Source organism: Onychomys torridus, chromosome 2 (assembly GCF_903995425.1).
Source record: "Onychomys torridus chromosome 2, mOncTor1.1, whole genome shotgun sequence".
Taxonomy (NCBI): Eukaryota; Metazoa; Chordata; class Mammalia; order Rodentia; family Cricetidae; genus Onychomys; species Onychomys torridus.
The window spans coordinates 134,048,190-134,072,031 of NC_050444.1; the positions used below are offsets into that span (position 1 = coordinate 134,048,190).

The following is a 23,842-nucleotide window of genomic DNA, read 5'->3' on the forward strand; positions in this document are numbered from 1 at the left end:
GCCTTGTTGGAGGAAGTGTGTCACTGGGGCTGAGTCTTGAGGTTTCATTTTGAGTACAATCTGTTTCCTGCTTGCAGTTCAAGATGTGATTTCTCATCTGTTTCATGCTGGTGCCTGCGGCCACACTGCCCTGCCGTGACGGTCCCTCTGGAACCACAAGCCCCAAAGAAACTCTTCTTTTTATAAGTTGCTTTGGTAGTGATGTTTAATCCCAGTAACATAAAAGGAACTAAGGCATTTCTTAAAGCAATTATCTACATGAACCTTGAGCTCCTGAGCCAACAGTAACGACAGGGTTTTTTTTTTCAACAACTTTTTTTTATATTTTATTTTTTATGTGTATAGGTATTTTGCCCATGTATGTGTGTGTGCACGCGCGCGCACGCACGCACTCTGGCATTTTGCATGTGCTCGCATCATATGAATGCCTAGTGCCTGCAGAGGCCAGAAGGGTGTGTCGGATCCCCTGGAACTGGAATTACTTGTAGTTGCAAAGTACCATTGTGTATGCTGGGAATTGAACCTGGGTCCTCTCTGAACAGCAGCCAGTGCTCTTAACTACCAAGTTATCTCTCCAGCACACTACCAGGATTTCTATCGGGATCTAATAATATGAACTTGAAAGTAGTGACAAATAGCTTTTGCTAGTGTCCTTTTGTTTTGTTTTGTTTTTCGAGACAGGGTTTCTCTGTATAGCTTTGTGCCTTTCCTGGATCTCGCTCTGTAGACCAGGCTGGCCTCGAACTCACAAAGATCCACCTGGCTCTGCCTTCTGGATGCTGGGATTAAAGGCATGCACCCCCACTGCCCGGCTTCTATTGTCCTTCTTAAAAACATCTGCTGAGACTACCACCAAGCAGAGGCTGTATTGTGAGTACAGGGGCAGTGTCCAGCTGTGCCTGACAATGAAACCACTCCGCACTTTAAGTTCTGTACTCTGGTATTCTGGGACTTGGTTGGTCCTAGAACCCACTGTCCCTCAAATTAGCTGCTTCGATCCTTCCTATATTTGCAGGATGTCCTTACCATGACTTAAGCCATTTTCCCTGTCCTTTAGAGTTCCAAGTGATCCTGATTTTATCTCTCTGCCACAAAACCATCCCAGGCCTTTTCCCCCATCTCTTCCCCACCCTGGTCTGTTTGAAATTCGCATGCTCTGGTGGGAGTGTTGGTGGGTAACGGTGATGGTTCATGATTCACGCATGCTGTTTATCACATTCTAAAGACCCAAAGTCTCCAACCCACCTTCCGTTCGCCCCACACAAGCAATCAGACAAGACACCTGAAGATACTTTTCCCAAGTGCAGAATCATGTATACTCTGAGTGACTGAGCTATTGACATTCCAGTTCTGACCAGTTTCAAGATGTTACTACCAGACAGTGAGAAGAGCACATACATACACACCCTGAATCTATATTACAGAGGAAGACTTGGTGTTGGTACAGGAGTCAAGGGTTTCAGGCTATACAGGATACATCTAGAAGGTTCTTTGGCTACCCCAAGAGCCATACTCCTTTCAGGTTGTGAAGTATCTCAGGCTAGAAGGCAGGCCTCTAAGAAGCTGCATTCTTTTCTTCTGGGCCGTTACTACCGCTGAGCTTGCTAATGCCAAGAATTCACAGACTCTTCCTTTTTTTTAATTTTAACTCTCTCAGAGGAGCGATGAGAAACACAAACCAGCGTGTACGAGGTGTCTGTCACCACCTCCCACAAATGCATAGCTGTGCTTATGAACTCACTTCAGCCTCAGAGTGCACCAAAAGGTAAATAAAATAGGCCAATTCCCCTGTCTACAGAGAGGAAATATGGAAATGCAGAGCTCAGGTGGTCAGCCGTGTTGGGAGAGCCAGGACCAGACTCTGGCTCTGCTTCCCCATGCTCTTTCCAGCAAGTGTAGGCAGCTGTGGCAAGTATGGCTGGGCCACGGAGCTGAGACTCAAGTAATTGCCCTTGGCCAGCTGTGGGATGGAAATCCCAGAGCAGGGCTAGGATCCAGATGAGAGTCAGCTCTCTCTGTCTGTAGGCAGGATTAGTTTTGGACAATAACACCCACGACAGACATCTCTGCCAGCTGGGAAATGGGCCTCCTTTGGCAAAGGAATCTGGGAACACTCTGAGCAGCTCTGCCTGGGCCTCAGTGGACTCGGATCAGCGAGAAGAGGCTTGCACTAAACAGTGGACAAGCGTGAGTGTAGCTTCCGGTCGGCCAACAGCGGGCTTGCATCTGACCACTTCCAGCAGGAACGGAACCTAACTGGCCTTCTTCTAGAGCCACTCGGAGTGGTAAGAAGATACAGGTCTTAGTCTACAAGGGCACATGTTGTCCTTCCTCAGCTGTACAGACACATTCCTCGGGCTTCAGGTCAGTGGCATGTACCCCGGGGTGACACTGCACAGAAACTACAGCTGTCAGGTGTGACATCTCTATAATGTGGCACCAACGCTCTTCAACATTTTACAACTGTTGCTTGGTGAAATCTGGTTTTCACTACAATATTTGAAAGGCCAATTTCTATTGAAAGGTGTTGTGAAAACATGTTACAGTTTTGACTTGATACACACTACCCTTACGGTAGAGTGAATACAGGGATTGTGTGCCTGCGCTTACTCTCGGGTGGTATTGCCTTCAAAGTAGACACTTTAAGGAAAGTGTTGCTTACGTCAGTGTAGCAGATCCAACCCGCATTTCTAGAACCCTCTTTGGAAATTGTCAACTTACATGTTTCCTCAGAGTGGGCAAATCTTTGTTCTTATGGCTAGGTCTATAATTTTTAATAGCCAAAGAGTATTTGATCTGGCAAATACAATGGGCGGTGGAGCTTGGCCCTGCCTTGGCAGGTACCAGGAGTGGGAGAGGGTAAAGGAAACGAAACAGGGCCTCTTGATAAAGCTGAGGCCTCTTTCCTTTGATGGCTTCTGAGGTAATCCCAAAGAGGAATCCTCAATGATCTTGGCACCTGCAATAAAATAGCCCAAGAGGATGGTCTCCCAGGTAACTGCAAAGAGGTAACTCCAGGATGCATTTGTTCAGATGTATTTGGTCATTGCTTATTTTCAGTTAGACTTCCTGTAAGCAAAAACACAAAACTCCATCTCTACAATTCCTCCCAAGGGAAAGATCTCATCTACTGCTTGAGGAGCTAAAGTGAGAAGCACTTGGTATCATGCCTACAATAGCCCCGCTCACCCCTCCACTAATGCCCGAGTCCCCCCAATTTGGAAAAATGGCTAAGGGCAGGTTCCTGGAGCCTGGGTAGGAGTAGAACATCCAGAAGCAGAGGGGAGGAACAGTCACTGTCCAGTAACTTTCTGTGGTAAAAAACCCACTGGTTTCCAGATGACAAGGGAGTAGAGTCCATTGAGGAGAAAAATCCATAGTGTTGGGTTCTAGTGCACAAGAAACAAAGTGTGTGGCCATAGCTCATCCAGATGCATTTCCAGTTGAGGTCAAAGGCAGCAAAGGTGCGTGAAGCTGCTAGAGCTGGCATTAGGTGAAACAGGGGTATGGATTCTGAGCGACAAAGCATTCTGTAGAAATGCCCTGTTACAAAGCAGGACATATGCCACACCAATGAGGTCAAAGAACATTCCATCTTACTTTTTACAAAGTGCTTCAGTGAGATGGCTAGAGGAAGCTCCTGAGTGTTGGAGGACTATGGTAAGATGGTGGCCGAGAGGGAGTGGGGGGAGGGGAGACATCCTTAGGTTCTCTGAGCATCCCACCTGCCTGTACATGCTCCATCTCCTGGCTACACGTGAGAAAAGTGTTTCCAGGAGACAAGCTCATGTTTCCTGCTGCTAACAGCCAGGGACAGCAGCATAGAGTCAGAACCTTAAAGCCTACCATTGCATCCAAGTGCTCGAAGTAGACGGTGGTCTCAAATAGATCATTTGGGATGTTGTTCGTGGTGAGTGCTTTTTATATGAGTCTTCAGAAAAACCACAAAGCTAGGCTATTTGTTCAAACCACTGTTAGAAATAATGCTGAGTGCCCGGATGGGATTTTTTAGTTTCTGTGCAAATGAAATCAAATTAGCCCAGATCTTACTCACTGGACACTACTCAGGGAAGCAGTAGGATTTGGTTTATATGCTGCCAAAAAAGCAGGAATTCACTGGAGTTCTGAAGCAATCCTGTTAATGTTGTAACCAGGTTCGGGCAACATGGGGGGGTGGGACCCCAATCGTTTTTGCTGAGGAATCCTGGACCTCTCCCAGTTCAGCTTCACTCTCACTAGAGGTAGAACCATTGTTGATGGTATAGACATTCTCAACTCCCTGAGCTGAAGCACAACCATTTGGCTCACTCTTTTCCCTGGGACTTGACAGCCCCGGAAGGATGGCCATCTTCCCAGTCTGCCTGTTTGGCAGCAAGGACATGGCATAGTCTGCAATAATGGCCCCCACATCTAAGCCGCATGCCTGGTCGAAGGCTAGGAAGCCGACATTGGCGTTTGCCTCACACACCGTGAAGGAGCCATCATCCATAATGAGAAGGTCAATACCACAGAAATCCATGCCCAGGATGTTGGATACCTGGATAGCCAGCTGCTTGCCTTGCTCTGTCAGTGGGCACTTGACACCCACACCACCTGGGAAGAGAGCACAGTAATGCAAAGGTGACAAACACTACTCCCTGGTGACCCTTCGAGAGAGGATACTGATGTCAAAAGGCTAGGTATTCACCATGTTACTTAAAATTTTAGAACGTTGGGGCTGCAGAGATGACTCAGTGGTTAAAAGCACTGACTAAGCTTCCAGAGGACTCCACATTGGTTCCCAGCACCCATTTCAGGTGGCTCAGAAGTGCCTGTAACTCCAGGAGCTCCAATGTCCTTTCTGGTCCCTATGGGTACCCACACACCTATGCCATACACACATACATACAAAATTTAAAGTTAAAAATACATATTGGATGGGGTTGAGGATTTAGCTCAGTGGTAGAGCGTTTGCCCAGCAAGCACAAGGCCCTGGGTTTGATCCTCAGCTCCAAAATAAATAAACAAATAATAAATTAATTAATATTGGAAAATCACAGTGCCTGATACATTGTGTGTATCTGAGAAATGGTTGTCAGGGAAATGAAAAATTATAATCTACCTATCATATAGTAGATAGGAACAACATATTTTATAATCATTAATAATGCTGGGCTGAGCATCAGTGTCAGGGCACCTACCCAGCATGGGCAAGGCTCTGGGTTCAGTCCCCAGTACCAGAAAACAAAAGATAATAATAATAATATACTACTAACCTGAGGCCTCCACACACCATGTCTACCCACAAACACAAGGTTCCACATGGTTATTGTATAAATGAAGACAGTCACTGAGGGGCAGATTTAACTCAGAATTTGCCTGTGTGGTCAGAGTATTTCTCCTCTTTTTTTTTTTTTTTCATATTTTTTTTTTAATGCCAAATGCCGTTTATTAAAGGAGGGAGGAGGTCTTAAATACAGGCTTACAGCACAATGGGAGAACCCCAGAGGGCAGAAGTTTGCTACTGATTTTTTTTTTTTTTTTGAGCTGAGGATCGAACCCAGGGCCTTGCACTTGCTAGGCAAGTGCTCTACCACTGAGCTAAATCCCCAACCCAGATTATTTGTTTTTGTTTTTTTTGGGGGGTAGAGTATCTCACAAGTGTCTTGCCTGCACAGCTTCTGGGCCATGTGCTAGCCCAGAGCAAGAACTGACTCATAATTTCTGTCATCCAGACTCCACTGAAGATTCATGGGGCTTCTTGGAGACTTTTGGCAAAACAATCAGCAAATGAGCCTCTTTATTAGTCAATGAACTTGGAGCATGCATCTGCTGAGTCAGGAAATAACTGTAGGGCTTTTCTTTTTCTGTTTTCTTTTTCCAGATTCATTCACCAAGGTTGACCACAGTTTTCTGTGATGGGGACATCTTGCAATGTCTCTGTTCCCCACGATACAGAATAAACTTTCTGAGTAGGCTAAAGGGTTCTGCATTTAGCCAAAATAGAAAATGCAGCTTTCTGGCAGTTTTGTGCATGAAAGGAAAAGGAAATCTTCAATTAAAATGTGAGAGCAAATACAATGTTCCTTTTGACCACAGACTTAGTTCAGGGCCTGGGTATGGTGGACTTTCTATGCTGCAACATAACCTTGCTATCTACAGAGTTCACATTTTTAAATAAATTTTTTGTTTTTTGAGACAAGGTTTCTCTGTAGCTTTGGCACCTGTCCTAGACTAGCTCTGTAGACCAGGCTGGCCTCAAACTCACAGAGATCCACCTGCCTCTGCCTCCCGAGTGCTGGGATTATAGGCGTGCAAAGTTCACATTTAAGAATCGCAATCAAGTCACACACACACACACACACACACACACACACACACACACACACACCACACAGCAAGAAAAAAATCTTGATGTTTTAAGTAAGTTTGTGCCTTTGCACTGGGTTGGGTTCCCAGCTCCTGGGGCTCTTGGGTCACAGGTCTTTGGTAATCTGAGCGGCTGCAATTTTCAAAGCTGTCTCCTTACCCCCTTCTTTGTGCCTTCCATGCTTTACTCAAACGGACTTTTGTGGTGACATATTGTTTATAATCTAGGAAATAAAGCTTGCCTGAAGATCAGAGAACAGAGCTAGCCACAGAATTAGCCATGGAGGTCAGGCAATGGTGGCACACACCTTTAATCCTAGCACTCAGGAGGCAGAGACAGAGAATCCTCTGGATTTCTGTGAGTTCAAGGCCACACTGGGCTACATGAGATTAATCCAATCTTAAAAGAGAAATACAGCCAGGCAGTGGTGGCACACACCTTTAACTCCAGCACTTGGGATCCCACACCTTTAATCCCAGCACTAGGAAGGTTGAGACAGGAAGTGATATGATTGAGCAGAGAAAGGAATATAAGGCAAAAGGAGACAGGAAGTCACGCTCTTTCAGGCTGAGGAGTTGGTGGGGTGGTGGCTGTGGCTGTTCTGCTTCTCTGATCTTTCAGCTTTCACCCTGATATCTGGCTCCATGTTTTTATTATTAGATCATTTAGGATTTATACAACAGACTTTTCCCCAAACACTGGTCCTCTTGTCTCTGCCTTGTCAACCCCGACGTTAAGTCCTAACATCTGCACAAGTTGTCAAACTTTAGTGTCTTAACACCCAGGACTGTGTCTTCTGGCCCAGCCCTTGACTTCCTGTTTCTCCCCTGGCCTGCTTGGGGCCATAAAAGGTTCCTCTCTCATTCTCTGTGAGATCCACAATCAGCAGCAGGTATATGCTCACTGAGATCAAACAGCCCAGGGAGGTCCCTGGGGCCCCCTCAAGCCTTCCCCATCTTACCTAGAAAGCAGTTGCTCTGCATGCGGCCATCCGTGGAGCAGCGCAGCATGGAGCCAATCACCTGGCCGCCCACCACCACCACCCGGATGTCCTTCCCATGTGACTCCTTCACATACTTCTGGAACAGGTAGGGCACATCATGGCGGACCAGGTGGCAGATGTCTGAGAGGTGATGCTTGTCTCTAGCCAGAAAAACAGCTTTTCCTTCAGGAAGAAAGATAAAGAGCAAGAGCTGGAGAAGCTGTACACCTGTCTTTGTAGTCCTACCTCCCCAGCCTGCTTCCCCGCCCCAAACAGGTACCAACTTTCTGGAACTTTCCGTGTATTGGCCCCTCCCATTTCTCTGAGACTTCTTAATCAGAGAGCACTGAATCTTATTTTCTTCAGATTTTAACCTCACCATCTCTCTCCCCACATCCATGGCTGGTTTTTTGTTTGTTTTTTGTTTTTGAGACTTACTTTGTATGTAACCCATGCTGCGCTAAAATTAAATTCCTGACCCTCTGATCCTAGCTTTCCAGAATGCTGAGACTACAGGCGTGTTCTGAGACTGCTCTTTTTTCAAAATGAACCTATAACGTATTCCAGAAGCTCAGATAAGGGGGCAAAACAAGATCCCGAGACTCCTACTCAGTCAGTCAGTGCTTCCCACCACCTTCAGGTGTCACAGGGCCTGTGTCTAGCTCTCTCTCTCTGCTCTAGACCCCCACCCTGGGCTTAGTATACAGGGAAGACACTCATCCGTATTCACAGATTAATTGATTGAACATAGTTGAGAGGAGTCTCAAGTGTGGAGAGAGTCGTAAGGAGGACAACCAGAACACAGTAAGAGGCCCTCAAGGCCCCCACTGCCACAAGACAGGCGACACCCTTCCAACTTGCATTTTGTGTGGCATGTGCATGCATTCACATACATGTCTAGGTGGGAGGCGTGGAGGCCAGAGATCAATGTCAGGTGCCTTCCTCTAATGCTCCCCACCTTCTGTGTGTGTGTGTGGCATATGTATGTACAGTGCATGTGCGTGAGCATGATGGTACGTGCACCCACGCATACCTGTGGTGCCAGAGGAAGGTGTTTTGTGTCTTCCCCTATCAGTCCCTACCTTCTTGCCCTGAGACAGGGTCTTTAACTGAACTAGAAGCTGGTTGTTTGGGCTAGCTGACCAGTCAGCCAGCTCCCAGGATCCACCTTTCTCTAGCCTCTCCACCATCAATACTGGGGATCGGGGCACGTCAGCCATACCCAGCTTTTGACATGGCTGCTGAGGTTTCGAACTCAGGCACTCATGTTCGCACAGGAAGTGTTTTATCTATGGAGCCATCTCCACTATCTCCTCAGCTCCTCCACGGGTTTTTTTTTAAATTTATTTATTATATGCATGCTTGCTGGTCAGAATAGGACACCAGATCTCATTATGGATGGTTGTGAGCCACCATGTGGTTGCTGGGAATTGAACTCAGGACCTCTGGAAGAACAGCCAGTGCTCTTAACCGCTGAGACATCTCTCCAGCCCCAGTTACTTTTTGACACAGGGTTTCTCACTGAGATCTGCAATTCAACCATTAGGCAAGATTAATGATCCTCATGTCTCTGCATCTCCAGAGCCAGGGTTCTGGGCATGCACTGCCATACTTAGCTTTTTATGGGGGTGCTGGGGAGCCAAACCAAGGCCTTCATGCTTATTTAGTGGGCACTTTACCAACTGAATCATCTTCCCAGTTCTGCGTTTCATCCTTCTAAGTGGATAACATTTATTATTTGGCTGATGTGGGATGTCTTTCTATACGCCATGAATATGTGTTGCTCCCACTGGTTAATTAATAAAGCTACTTTGGCCTATGGCAAGGCAGGATGGAGCCAGGTGGGAAATCCAAGCAGAGATACAGTGAGAAGAAAGGCAGAGTCAGGGAGAAGCCAGCCAGCTGCCAGAGAAGCAAGATGTCAGCAGACCAGTAACACCACGGCTATGTGGCAACACTTAGATTAATAGAAACGGGTTAATTTAAATGTAAGAGCTAGGTAATATTAAGCCTGAGCCATTGGCCAAACACTTATAATAGTAAGCCTCTGAATGATTATTTTATAAGCGGCTGCGGGACCTGGCGGGACACAGAAAAGCCTCCAGCTACATTTGGCCATCCTCATTTTATCCTACAGAGACTGGCTTCTGGGAGGGCATTCCTCTGTGATTTGGAAGCTCTTCTTTGCTGCTGGGATCATCTGTGTCCCTGCAAGCCCCCAGGACCTGCTATCTATACCTGCATCTCAGCGAACAGGTCTGAGCAGCATTCCCAATCAGGTTTGCCCTGAAAATGTGGCATAAGCATGCATGACTGGGCAGTCTTTTAGGCCAAAATGGAAAAGAAATGTTTTCCCCAGCACCCGTATAACAAGCAGGCATCCCATGCATATCTATAACTCCAGCACTCAGAGCATGGAAACAGGAGGATCACTGGCTGCCAGACAAGTAGAAAAACTTGGAGCTCTCTGTTGAGCTCTTTAGAGAAAACTAACCTCAAAGCAGTGAGGTGGAGTGTGAGAGAGGAGGATACCGACACCTTCCTATGGGTTCTGCGCATGCCACGTGAGCATGCACATGCACGCGCGCACACACACACACACACACACACACACACACACACACACACACACACGAGGCTTATAAAACTGAAAAGCAACTCTCAGAACTATAACCAGCATTCAGGGCTGGAAATGTAGCATATGTAGCATGGTGGCAGTGTGCTTAGCAAGCACACTAAAAGCCCTGACTGTAATCCTAAGTACTGTAAAAATAAAACAAACTGTAATATTTAACCATTCCTGAAGTGATGGAATCCCAGACGCCTAATGAAATTTGAGGAGAGGAAGCAAGTTATTTGAAGATGTCCAAGTGCCAGGTAATAGGAAGTGTACAGTTAGGTGGGCAGCCAGTGTGGTGCATGAGTGTGTTAATGGAATAGAATGGCCCAGATTTAAAAACAGAAATGAGGGGATGAAGAGATGATTCCATGGTTATAGCACTAGATGCTCCTCCAGAAGACATAGGTTCGATTCCCAGAACCCATAGGGTGGCTCACAATTGTAATTCCAGTTCCGAGGGACACCACACCCTCTCTGGCCTCCACAGGAACTGCATACATGTGACACACAGATATAGGCAAGTAAAACACTCATACACACAGAAATCAATTAACTTTTTAAGAAGTTTAAAAACAGAAATGAAAAAGGTTGAGTGAGCTTCTCCCGTTCCTCAGGCTCAAAGGAGCCCATGGACATGTCTGTTCACAAACCCTGCAATGTGATGGTCTGCACTGCCTAATGTGAGCTTGAAAGCACTGACTGTTTCTCTGGGTGTTTCCATCACAGCAAGGGTCAGCATGCATCTGTTTAGGCTGCTGCATCTTCCTCCAGAAGCCCAAGTGTCCTATGCCATCTGTATCACACACAAAACAGCAGGAGGAGGGCTCCTCTCTCCTGCTAAGATCTCTGCCACACCTCTGCTCTGCACTGAGCACTGTAGCAGGACTTATAGCAGTGGTCGCCTAAGACTGTCGGAAAACATAGATACTTACATTACGATTCATAACAGTAGTAAAATCACAGTTATGAGCTGGCAACGGAAATAATTTTTATGGCTGGGGGGAGGGGATACCACAACATGAGGAACTGTATTAAAGGGCCGCAGCGTCAGTAAGATTGAGAACCAGTGCCTTATGGAAACAGGTGCTCAGGGCCTGGTCCCCACCCTGAGAATCATTTAGAACTAGAACTGTCCGAGCAGCTCATCACTGCCCTGGAAGTAAGAACAAAATGCTACCGAAACAAAAGAGAAGAATGACTGACTTTGTCTGAAGAAAACAAAACAAAAAAAAAAAGAGGGAGACCAGGGGTGTGCTGAGAGAAGAAATGATGTCAGGAGCTGGCCTTAACAATGAGCAGAGACAGTGCTCCAGTGAAGTCGAGAGAGCAGATGGTTCCAGGACAGAGTGTACACAGTCTCTCTAGTGAGTGAGGACAGCCTGGAATGGAAAAGGCCATCTGCACAGGCCTTGACGCCATGATGGGGAACCTGGACTTAGTCTAAGGTAACGGGGACCTGGGAGGGTGTTCAGCAAGGAGGAACAGATCTGTTCCTGAGAATCTACTCCAGAGAAAGAGCAGACATGCCGGCTGTGGACTTGAGAATCTAATCTGCTCAGGGGAGTTCAAGGAGAGATGGGAGCCTGACAGAGCAGAGAGAAGACACTGTGAGTGTGCACAGCATGCCTGTGCCCAGAACTGCAGTTCCCAGCAGCGCCACTGACCTCGGTGTCCCCGTGTGCTCTTCACCACCACTGGGTAGCCCAGGGGCTCTGCTTCATCGATCATTTTAGAAAAGTCTTCATGCCCACCTGCCAAGAAAAAGCAACAATCAATAAAGGGTTGGCGATGGGGCAGAGGCTGGCCACTTGCTCCCTCAGAATGCTCTGATGAAATCCATCCGCATCCATCCAAACCCAGCAGACATAAATACATAGCTGTCATGTGCAAGGCGGGGACTGAGGGAAGCTACTACCAGCCACACTATCTACATGGAAATGTCACACCAGCTAGTCTAATCCTAACGGTATTCTTACAGTCAGTCGGTTCCTTCACAATGTCTGTGGGAGCAGAATCCCAGGATGGTGGGCCAGGCACCTGCCCTTCCAGATGAACATTCCTCTCTTCAGTCCCTTCTCTTGAGTGGGAGAGAGGCCAGTGACTATGGGAGCACAAATTATCACTCCAGGAATTACATTAATAATCTATTACCCTTGAGCCCATCAAAGCGGTGGAGGTCAACGATCCTTGGTGGGCTTGCTCTAATCAGGAGAACCCTTTAAAAGGAAACAAAACTTCAGAGAGTTTTCTGTTGGCCTTGAAGGAGGAAAGTGCCAAGCTGTGGAGAGGGCCATGTAGCAGGCAATAGTAGCTTCTAGGGCCTGTGACTGGCTCCCTGTTGATGGCCAATAAGGAAGTGGGGACATGCTTTGTCACCTCCTCAGAGGTCTTGTGCCACCAGAACGTTCCTTTTGGCTCTTCTTTCCATTTCTCCGTCCTAGTTTCCTGACACGAATTCCATCCCATACTAAACAAATGGGCTCCACACCTTCCCTTCACAGCAACTCTGCTACCCACCATCAGGCTGTTTGGGAGCCTGATTCCGGAATTGTGAGGGCAGTAGACAATATACAACAGAGTGACCGATTGTGTATAGAGGGTCTGGGGAGGAATTTCCATCACTCTGCTCCCCCTTCGGTTCTTCAGGCCTCTCATGGTGGCTTCTCTCCCCATCACTGAACGGAAGGAGTCTTCTTGTCCTGGAGGAGCCACGTGGGCGTTTGATGACGCCATCCTTCCCAGTGGCCTCTGTGACCTCTCTGCTTCCTCCTCTCAATTCTCAAACTGCATCCACCCAGTTCCCTGTGTAAGCTCTTCTTCATCCATTCCCTAAAAGATTCCCTCTTTTTTCCCCTCAATTTTATGTCTTATTCTTTTGTTTTCTTTGAGATGATCTCACTTTGTAGTCTCATGGTGGTTTGAATAGGAATGGCCCTCATAGACTTTGTCTCAATGTGTGTTTGAATGCTTGGTCTATATAGGGAATGTCACTGTTGGGAGGCGTGCTCTTGTGGAAGGAAATGTGTCTCTGTGGAGGTGGGCTCTGAGGTCTCATATATGCTCAAGACCCAGTGTGGCCCAGTTTATTCCCTGTGGCCCTTGGATCAAGATGTAGACCTCTCCAGCTCCTTCTCCAGCACCATGTCTTTCTTGCATGCTGCCATGCTCCTTGCCATGATGATAATGGCCTAAACCTCTGAAACTGTAAACCAGTCCCAATGAAATGTTTTCCTTTATCAGAGTTGCTGTGGTCATGGTGTCTCTTTACAGTAATGGAAACCCTACCTAAGCCACCCAGGCTGACCTCAAAATTATGATTCTCCTGCCTCAGCCTCCCAAGAGCCAGGGTTACAGGCATGTATCACCACACACAGCTCCGTTTTACCTTTTCACTGCAGTAAATATATAAAACATGAGCATTCCATGTCAAACCCCTCCAGGGCACCCTTTAGCGTTCTGTTCTTTCATCCTTTATGCTCACACTCATGCTCACACTCATGCGCACACTGAGTGACCTCCTATGCCTATCACTTCACTCAGCATAACAGCAGCTTCCAAATCCTCGTCCCCAGCCTTTCAGAGCCCACTGCTGCTTCCCAATCATCTTCCCTCACACAGACTGTAAATGCCCAAACAGACCAAGTTCTCCACTGAAATCCTCTCCCCTGCCAGCTACTCACCCTCACAACCAGTTTGCTTCTTTTTCCTGTTTCTAGTTCAGTCCGTGAATGTGTTGGCATCTAGTGACACAAGCCAGAACCCGGTCACCTCGATTCCTCCCCAGACCCTCTATACACAATTGGTCACTCTGCTGTATATTGTCCACTGCCCTCACAATTCCCGAATCGGCTCACATATCTACTAGTTTGCGACACCATCCCTCACTCACCACTGCCTACCCTGTTTCTGTCTTGTGTAATTCACTCTCCGTGTGGTGGCCAAAGTGATCTGCAGGGTGACTCTGATTAGGTACTTCCTGATCAGAAGCCTCCTGTTAATCTTGGGATACAACTATCTCCTCAGCATGCTGCTTGCAGCACCCTTTATCTTTCCGATCTTAGGCCTCAATTCTCTCTGGAGCAACCTTAACGTCTGTAGCCACTGGTGATACAGCTAATCATGTTCTCTTTGCTTCTGGCTCTTTTTCTGCTCTCAATTCCTGGCCCTGCTTTTCACAGGCTATCTTTAGCTTAGTGAATGCTCCCTCTTTAAGGAGATGGTCCTTGATGTCTGATCACTGTGGTCAGAGCTCTCTCGTGAACTTCTGTACCACCTAAGGGCAGTGACTCTCGCACCTAAACACTGACCTTACTGCATGGGAATTGCCTGTATATTTGTGGCCTTTTGTTTCTGATGCCCTGGGAATGCCCTGGGGACTGTACTGTTCTAGCCCAGAGCTTGCAGTGATTTGAAAAAGAATGTCCCCATAAGTTTATATATTTGAATGCTTAGTCATCAGGGAGTGGAAAGAATTCTTTGATAGGATTTAAAGGATTAGGAGGTGTGGCCTTGTTGGAGGAAGTGGGTCAAAGTGGGGGCTTTGTTCCTTTCCTTGCTTGTGGATCAGGATGTAGCTCTCAACTACTTCTCTAGCACCATGCCTGCCTGCCTGCCTGCTGCCATCCATGGTCCTCACCATGATGATAATGGACTAAATCTCTGAAACTGTAAACAAGCCCCAGTTAAATGTTTTCTGTTATAAGAGTTGCCTTGGGCATGGTGTCTCTTCACAGCCACAGAACAGTGAGTGATGAAGCTAGCCTCTTACAGTGGCTGGTACATGTTTAAGGAACGACTAGAAACAGAAAGTGGCCAAGGTGGTTCACACAGAAGGGCTAGCCAGCAGTCAATATGTTAATTCCTCAAAGGTAAACAGATTCATCAGAAAAAGCAACCAGAGACACAGGAAGGCTTCTGGGGGAGAGAACAGACACACCAGTGTTTTGGAAAGGAGTTATAAATGTGTTTTGGGGAGACTCACCATAGGAGAAGGTGTCTGGCATGGGGACCCCATGTCCAGCCAGCTCTTGGAATGTCCAAAACTTGTTGATGCAGTTTAAGATGCTCTGAGGACGATTGACCAAGCGACAGCCCAGCTTCTCCAGGTGCCTCAGGATGGTGATTTCGCTATCTGACTGGACGGAGGGCGTGGACAATCGTACAACCACCACATCGGGAAAGGTGGTCAGGGGTTTCTGGCTTAGCTGCAGGCCTGCAAGCAAGGGCTACAGTGAGCTCTGCGCTGGCCAGTGCTTTGCACTTCCAGAGCTCATCTGGCCAGAAGAGAGCCTCAAAACAGCGCGTGGGCATCCTGGTGGATGCGGTAAGGCAGAAGACAGCACCATCCTCTGACAAACGGGCAGAGCGTGGTTATGATACAAGGAATGAACAGAGAAAGAGAATGCAATGCACCAAGAGTGTTGCAAGTTAGGAAAGTCAGCCCACAGCACAGCTGTGGTCAGAGCCCTCTTCCCAGGGGACTAGGACTGCTCTGGGCCAGTGGCTTGGGAGGCTAATGGCTTCAAGCAGAGGCATCAGTGTGGCCCATTTTTGGAATCCCTACACTCTTTGGTGACTGAACCTTAGGAAAAATCTACTGGCTGAAACATTATGCAACCACTTCTATATCATTTAAGAAAAAATAGGATCTTATGATGTAGCCCAGACTAGCTCAAACTCAAGATCCTTCTGCCTCAGGGGCTGAGATTCCAGGCCTATGCTATACCTCATCCAGATTAATAATCCTTATCAACATACAGTCATATTTCATATATGCCCATGTCAATGTTAGATGGAGAAACAGAACTCTAGTGGTGCTATGTAAAGTGCCTGCCTAATATGTGCAAGATTCAACCCCCAGCTCAGTCTGAACTCATTTAACAGAGGGAAAAAAAAAATCCCAACACTGCCCCCTCCACCACCCAAGGATTTAAAATAACTAATTCATTATGTTCTCAACTATGTAAATAGATGTGGGTTGGGAAAGGAGCAAAGAAATACATGTTTTAACAGTGAAAATAGGGGTACAAGTAATTTCTTTTTTTCTGGAGATAGGGTCTTGCTATGTAGCCCTGGCTAGCCTGGCACTCACTATATAGCCCATGTGGCTTTGCCTCACCTCAACACTCCTGCCTTAGTACCCCAAGTGACATGATAGACATAAGCTCCTACAATGAGCTCTTCTTTGTATTTTCTCTTTATCTGAATTTTCCAAAAATGTCTTTTCAAGTGTACAGTGTATTTACAAAACCAAAATTTAAAATGCCCATGAAAAATCAATTCAATGCTTAACAAGTATTGAACTCAATATTCATTAAATGACACTTATTGAAAGAAACTGTAACATACACGAGTGAGAAGATCTGAGGCTGTCTACCTTACTCTGGACTAATCAAGGACTCAACTTGATGTGAGGACCCTGAGCACCTACAGGTTCCTGAAGGACTTCTGCACAGAAGAATTCTCTGGCTTGCCTCGCATGACACCAAGGGGTAGAGCTAGCCATGAAATGATTTTTGTCGATGTGTTTTGTGCTGACTCCGGTCCCTGGAACAGTGCCTAGTGCTTGGTAGGCACTTGATATTTGTTGAATTGAACAGAGGTGGCAGGAAGACAGATTCAGGCTTCACCAAGTTCAGACACTCTTGTACTCCTTTAGAATGGAGTGGGCACTCAAAGATAGCGCAGAGGAAACACAGGGAGTAGAGGCAACCATTACACACTGCTTGGTGTCCCTCAGCCCTGACACCCTAAGGTTTGTTTGACTCCAGGCACCCAGCACCTGGGATGGAATGAGGGAGGCAGGACACCCAGTATCCATGGTGCACCCAGCCCTGGGATTGGAGTGATAGAGGTGGGACATGTTATGTGTGAGGCCATGAGAATTGAGTTTCAGGACTTCCTATGTCTGTCTCCCTCCTAAACAAAGTCAAAGGAATTTTCCAAATGCTCTAAAGAAAACCTTTGAAGTGCAATCTATAGACCCACTTTACAGGTGGCTTTAACTTAGCACACCTTTTATACCTATTGTGCCAAAACCAAAATGTACAAATGAAGTCATAATTTCTCCATCAGGGATTGAGGTGTGTGGTGTTGCTCAATGGTAGAGTGCTTGCTACCTTGTCTGAGGGCCTGAGTTCATGGTTCTCCTGACAGTGCAGTGCCACACACCAGGGAACAGTACTGTTTCCTAAACTGGACATGGTGGCACATAGCCACAGTCTCAGCCCTCAGGATGTTGAGGCAGGAGGATAAAGAGTTCAAAGACTGCTTGGGCTACATGGCAATGACAATAGTGAGTATATCAATATCGAAGTTGTAAGCTGAGAAAAAAGAAAAATCTCTATAACAAAAACCAAGCAAACAAAAAGTAAGCCATTCACAAAAAGGACTGTGTGGATCTAACTTACAAGTCGGCCATTCCAGGCGATGTTGCCCTGATAATTTTAAGGTGTGGATGTAGGGGGACAGTTCCTAAGTCACATTTTTCTCCACACTCTTGCTGATGCGGTGAGCCCGCAGACGGAACTGTCTTGGGACTAGTCTATAAAAAGCACCTGGGTTAGCTTCATTAGGCCACCAGAAACGGGACTGTTTATAGCTGCCTTGCCTGCCTTGTGAAAAATCCCCCCTCTCTTTAGCCCTCGGAACAAGTAGTCAGAGTGTGGAGACAGGGCAAAACTGGAAGAAAAAGAAAGGTATCCACATTGATCAAAATGGTGAACAAGTACAGAATGCCCAGCACATCGTTATGCAGTGAGACAGAGAGGCCAAAAACGCTTTGAAAACCAACAAAATGCTACACACACAAGGCACTGGCATTGTAATGGCACAGACATTCCAAAAAGCAAGGTAGGACAACTTTTTTTTTTTTCCACTCAATGAGAAAATAGCTTGGCGACAGAAAAGCGACCTAGAGAAGCCAGAAGCAAGAGAAACATCCAGCTTTTAAATCCCAGCTTGAGCCCACGGACAAACACACTTCCACACAGCAGGAAAAGAATCCAGTCCAATTCTGCAGATACCGACCACAGTGCACAGAGAGAGCTCAGCCTCTATAAGCAGCAGTACAAACACCTAGGAAGTCTTACCAGGACTTCATCTCTCTTCTCCAAAGGTAAATCTTTGGGCCTGGCTCATTCCCACTGACGCCTTTAATAAACGAAGAACGCAATGGGTTAAAGTAGGACCCAAACGGTTCTGCCAGGCATGAAGACAGGTCTGATGTCTGACTATGCTGCTGTCTAGCCCTGGGCAGAGGGACCTGTTGGGTTTGGGGTTACACCAGCTCCATGTATCCACAGGTTTCATATCAATGGATTCAGCCAACTGCAAATAGAGAGTACTGGAAAAACTTAATTTGTATCCATACTGAAAATGTTAAGACTTTTTCCTTGACATTATTCCTTAAACAATGTGAATATAGTATAGCGACTATTTCCAGGGTTGAGGGTATAGTTCAGTGGTAGATAACTCACCAATTATACACAAGGCCCTGGGTTCAAATCCCACCTACCTTAGAAAGACCCACAAAGAATCCACATTACTTACATTGTATTTACACTACATCGAGTGTTGTAAATGATCTGGAGGTGCATTGAAGTACAAAAGGATATATGCAGGTGACTTGCACATGTTACGTAGGGGCCTAGAGCACCCTTGGATTTTGGTAAGGGATGGAAGGGTCTAGAACAATTGCCTGCAAACACTAGGGGATAACCATACATCTTTGACCTCCAACACCTATGACACTCCTGCTCTGGGCCATTCCATACACCCTTGTTCAGTCTCTTCACCTTGGCCATCATCACACTGCTACACCGTGACCTCAGGTAGAGAAAACTGCTTCCCCCTCTGGCTGCAGTAGGAACAGCACCCACATGTGGCCAAGAACAATTTGGATTTGGGGCTGGCTCCTTGGCAAACCTGCCTGCAAAGTCTGAGACCTTTAACCACACACGAATTCCCACCATTAGCATCGACTCTCAGGTGGGCACCTGCTAAGCCCATTGTAGGGATACAGCTTACTGAACCTGTCACCTTTCCCATGGTCCTTAAAGTCCTCATTGTGATCTCCAGACCTCAAGGCAAGGGAATGGAGAACCTGTATGTACTGGATGACCAGGCTCCAGTTGGCTGTGTTGAATGGAAGGAAAGCCGCCCTCACCTTCAGATGGCTAGGGACTTAACATGACTGAGTAGCACCTTAACCCAGGGAGGTGGGGGAGGATGTGAGCAGCTTCTGGCCTCCTCCACCCCACATCCCCACCTGGCTGGCCTTGAGACTTTCTGTGTTTAGCCTCAAACCACTTTAAAAAAAAAAAATCAAACAAACAAAGAAAAAAAAAACACTCTGTCCTTAAAGAAGTCAGAAAGACAGAAGGGAAAGACTAGAAGTCAAACTGGCTGGGGTACATCAACATTGTGAAATCAAAACACAATTTTCTCTGCCTTCTACTTTCACAGGTAACTATATCCCAACTTCCTCTTGAATTCTGTTTGCATTTGGAAATATTTTACTTCCTTAAAACAAAGTAGAAATGTCCTGAATCCTGGTCTACACCTGTTGTATTAGCTTGGATTTGGGGGGCTGTGATAAACATCACTACCAAAAGCAACTTGGGGAAGAAAGGGTTTATTTCATCTTGTACTCCCAGGTAACAGTCCATCACTGAAGGAAGTCAGGATAAGAACTCAAGGCGGGAACTGATGCAGAGACCAGGGAGGGGTGCTGCCTACTGGCTTACTCTCCATGGGTGGCTCAGCCTGCTCTCTACACTTCCCAGGATCACCAGGGATACCTTCACAGCGGTGGAACCACCTGCAGTAGGCTAGCCCTTCCCCACATCACAATACAGACTTGCCTATAGGCAATGTGATAGAGACCTTTACTCAACTGAGCTCCTCTCTTCCCACATAACTCTAGCTTATGTCAAATTTATAAAACAAAACAAAACAAAACAAAAACCAGTGTACTCATAACCCCAGCACTGCAGAGGCTGAAGCAAGAGGAGCATAGTTTTGGGGCCAGCCTGGGCTACATGGTGAGCCCTTGTCTTAAAACAACAAAACAAACAAGACTCAAGAATAACAACCCAGGACAGAAAAGGAGAATAACTTCTCCAAAGAAACAAATCTGCTTCCGTAACCTGTGTTAGGATGGATTAAATTCAACAAAAGTAAACTTGTGCATTTGTGTGTGCAGTAGCACACAAACGTACTCTACAATGGAGATACAGCATTACTGCGCAAAAAACCAAATCATGATTCCAAGGTAGAGCTTTAAAACTCAAAGAACCACCCTCCCCATCACCCACACAGAGGAAGGGAAGTCTGTCCATCAAAGGAGCTGTCCATCAGATCCAACTTTGGCTGGCTTTTTTTTTTTTTTTTTAACCAGAGCTGAGGATCGAACCCAGGGCCTTACGCTTGCCAGCGCTCTACCGCTGAGCTAAATCCCCAGCCCCATTGGCTGGCGTTTTTTTACTGAGCATTCATTCATCTGTTCTGCTCTGGGTACTCTCCTAAGAACATCCACATTTATCATCTCATTTAAAGGCATCCCATAATATGGATGGAGGAGATCTGACGGCAAAGGCCTGGCATTTCCACAAAGTGGATGCATTGGGGGTTGCAGCTCTCCCAACCTGCCCACGCAAGCCACCCACTGTGTGCACACACACAGACACTCCAGCCTCACAAAAGAACACTTCGGCACTAACCTGGATTCCAGTACACCAGGAGAGCCAACCTTCCCTGCAGAAAGCAAGCAGCAGAACCAGCAGGACACTGAAGGGTGGGAGCAAAGGAGGCCCTCACTTACGGCACATTTAGGGCTATGGTTTTAGCAGGATCCTGCAACTGTGGCCGGCACTGAAGCTCTGGAAGGTGCCAGTAAAGAGTCAGTCACCTCCATGGTTGTCCTTGTCACCCTCTGCATGTGTCATCAGAGCACAATAGGCTTGTGCCGCAGCGCTGCTCCATTTCTCTACCCTGCCACCTCCCAGGAGGAAGTCATTTTGATTCTGGGGTAGACCCGGTCACCCCTGTGCTTATCCTTCTGAGGTCCTATGGGAGAAGATGCTCAAGAAATCTCACCTCTACCCCACTAAAACCTACAGTGACTTAGTGGCTGCTTTTCCGTTCCCACTAACTGCTTTTCTGAGGTCACTTAATTCAATGCAGCTTTTATTGAACTGTTGCTTTGAGGCAGACACACCCTTAAGCAGGACACAAAGGTGAGGCAGGCAGCCTCTGCCCTCCTGGAGCTTACAGCCCCCTCCTGGAGGAAGCTGAAGTCTGACTCAGTGCATGGGTTATTTTGTACTCATTCAACGCAGAAATTTATTGGGCAGTGTCTTTGGACCAATTTCAGTTTGGGTTTTCCCAGGACATCTTGAGACCACAATTTAAGTTCATGTAGTCAAACAGGCAGTAATTTGAAGAAATGCTGAGAGAGGTGGCGTCTGGGAAGGGAGTGTGGGAAGCTAAGACTGTGACCAGTGAGTTAGCACCCCCTGGAGGGGAATCCTCCAGCACTGACCACAAATACACCCACCTGAGGGGTGGAGGGAGCTGGCAATTTAGGACACAGGTTCCATTCCCTGGCCCTGTGTGTGTTAGCAGAACGGGCTCCTGGGAGCACAGCAGGCCATCGGATAGATACAGATACTGGTGGCAGAAGTGGAAGCCGGCAGTCAAATGGTTAAAGGGCAAGGGAAAAGGGAGGGCTCCAGACAGCTGAAGGACCGGACTGCATCCTAAGGACTGAGGATGGGGGCAGTGAGACAATGTCCTTGGGATGTAAGAAGAAAGCTAACACACAGTTGTTAACGCGCTGGGTGCCCTGTGAGGGCATGTATGGTGTCAGAGGAGAGGGGAGTGTTGGAATGGTTCTCTCTGCCTGGGGCAGGGAAGAATGGAGGACTGTTTCAGATAGGACTCCCATGTGTCTGGGCTTAGGAAGATGTGAAGCTAATGGTGTACACTGTCCACCCTGAACAGAGCCAGCAGCAAGGATGGAGCATCATCGGTGCTACGTTCCGAGTGAAAAGGCTTAGGAAGACTTCTCAGGAAGGTTGCAATGGAGGCAGACTGGTCTGGTCTTTGCACCAGAGTCCTGGCTGAACTGTTTGCCATCTCTCTAGATCTGTCTTCCTGTCTGTAAAATGCAAGAGTCTCAGACCTTGGCAAACCTGCCCATCTCACTTCTCATACCATCAACAACACCTCACCAACATAATCTTTCTAGAAACCAGGAAACAAATCTTACCAAGTCCTTCACTCAGCTACTTGAGGCCCCAATCTCTGAGGCAGATCATTTCCCTGGACTCCAGACTTCATATGGCTCCCCAGCCCCACCCACCGGAGCTGTGCACCCTCACAAATGCTGGGCAAGAGCTCTGCCACTGACTCTACTGCCAGCCTTCATTCACGGTGCCTTCGCCGGTCCTGCCATCTGTCTGCCTCTTTTCATTTATGCTGTATCTTCTCAAGCCACATCAATGGGCTCTAAACTCCGCTGTCAACCTTTTTGGTGAGCCTTCCTTTCTGAACCAGTTACATTTTATCAACCTGACACGCCAGAGTCATCTGGGAAGAGGGAACCTCAGCTGAAAAAGTGCCTCCTTCAGATTGGCCTGTAGGCAAGTCTGTGAGGCATTTTCTTTTCTTTCTCTCTCTCTCTCTCTCTCTTTTTTTTTTTTTTTTTTTTTTGTTTTTTGAGACAGGGTTTCTCTGTGTAGTTTTGGAGCCAGTACTGGATCTCGCTCTGTAGACCAGGCTGGTCTCTAACTCACAGAGATCTACCTGGCTCTGCCTCCCGAGTGCTGGGTTTAAAGATGTGTGTCACCACCGGCCAGCAGGCATTTTGTTAATTAATGATTAATGTGGGAGAGCTGGTCCATTGGGAACAGTGCTACCCCTGAGCAGGTGGTCCTCCTGCTCATATTGTCCTTCCAGAAGACCTGACTGAGTTCTACTTCTAGTAGCCGCATCTGGCAGCTGGCCACTGTCTGTAACTCTCCAGAGTGATCCAACTCCTCTGCCCTCTGCAGGCACCCACTCACCAGTATCAATGTGCCCTGAGTTCCTGTCCTGGTTTCCCTAGCTGATAGACCACACCTGGGAAGCGGAAGCAAATAAACCCTTTCCTCCCAAGTTGCTCTTGGTCACGGTCTTTATCACAACAAAAGAAAGCAAACTGTGGTATTTTTTCTTCTGAGTCACTTTCTCTCCCCAGTGACTCTGTCCCCATTTACCTTCCCACGCCAAGGCTGCTTCTCACCTTCTCCCCTCAGATCACTAGCCCTAGACATAGGGTTGACAAGCTACCTGCTCTTCATTTGAACTTCTAGAACATCCTTTTCCCTCTCATGCATAAGAACCATGCCGACTCTCACCAGATTACACAACACATCATTCAAGGGTCACTCCCTGACTATCCATGAAACTTCATTTCCTGACTCCCACATTATAATAAATATCGGGGCTGTCGGTGTCCCTGCGAAGGATTCCAATGGCCAGGCACTTTGGTTTCTGGAGCTCTTTTCCTCCAAGGATGTGACCCAGCATCTCACCATGGCCACCCTGCAGTTCTGCCCAGACTTTGCAAGTCTCACAATTACAAAAACACCACCTGCTAGCTTTCCAGACTACTTGTCCTATGGCCCCAACTCGAACCACACTCCAAACACAGAGGGAGCTACCATGCAGATCTCTCCATCTTTTCACTGCCCCTCACTGCTTCCTACAATCACTTCCCTTCTTACCCTCAAACTCATAGCCACTCTCTTGCACATGCCCTGCACCCATTGCTTGCTTGGATAAATAATTAACCTGGTCAGACTGAGCTCCTATCTACTTCTTGGGTGTTCTTTTGCAGTAGAACACA

The 23,842-nt window shown here is 47.1% G+C and overlaps 1 protein-coding gene across 1 annotated transcript in view; it reads right to left on the reverse strand.

The window, feature by feature from the left end:
* Positions 1-1,289: 1,289 nt before the first annotated feature.
* The window catches only part of Rimkla (ribosomal modification protein rimK like family member A), a 29,126-nt gene continuing 6,573 nt past the window's right edge, over positions 1,290-23,842 (reverse strand). The window contains exons 2-5 of the mRNA XM_036178792.1: positions 14,933-15,163; positions 11,616-11,702; positions 7,311-7,514; positions 1,290-4,593 (exon numbers count right to left, since the gene is read on the reverse strand). Of these exons, the coding sequence (XP_036034685.1) occupies positions 4,139-4,593; positions 7,311-7,514; positions 11,616-11,702; positions 14,933-15,163 (977 nt within the window). The 3' untranslated portion in view covers positions 1,290-4,138. The remainder of the gene's footprint in view (positions 4,594-7,310; positions 7,515-11,615; positions 11,703-14,932; positions 15,164-23,842) is intronic.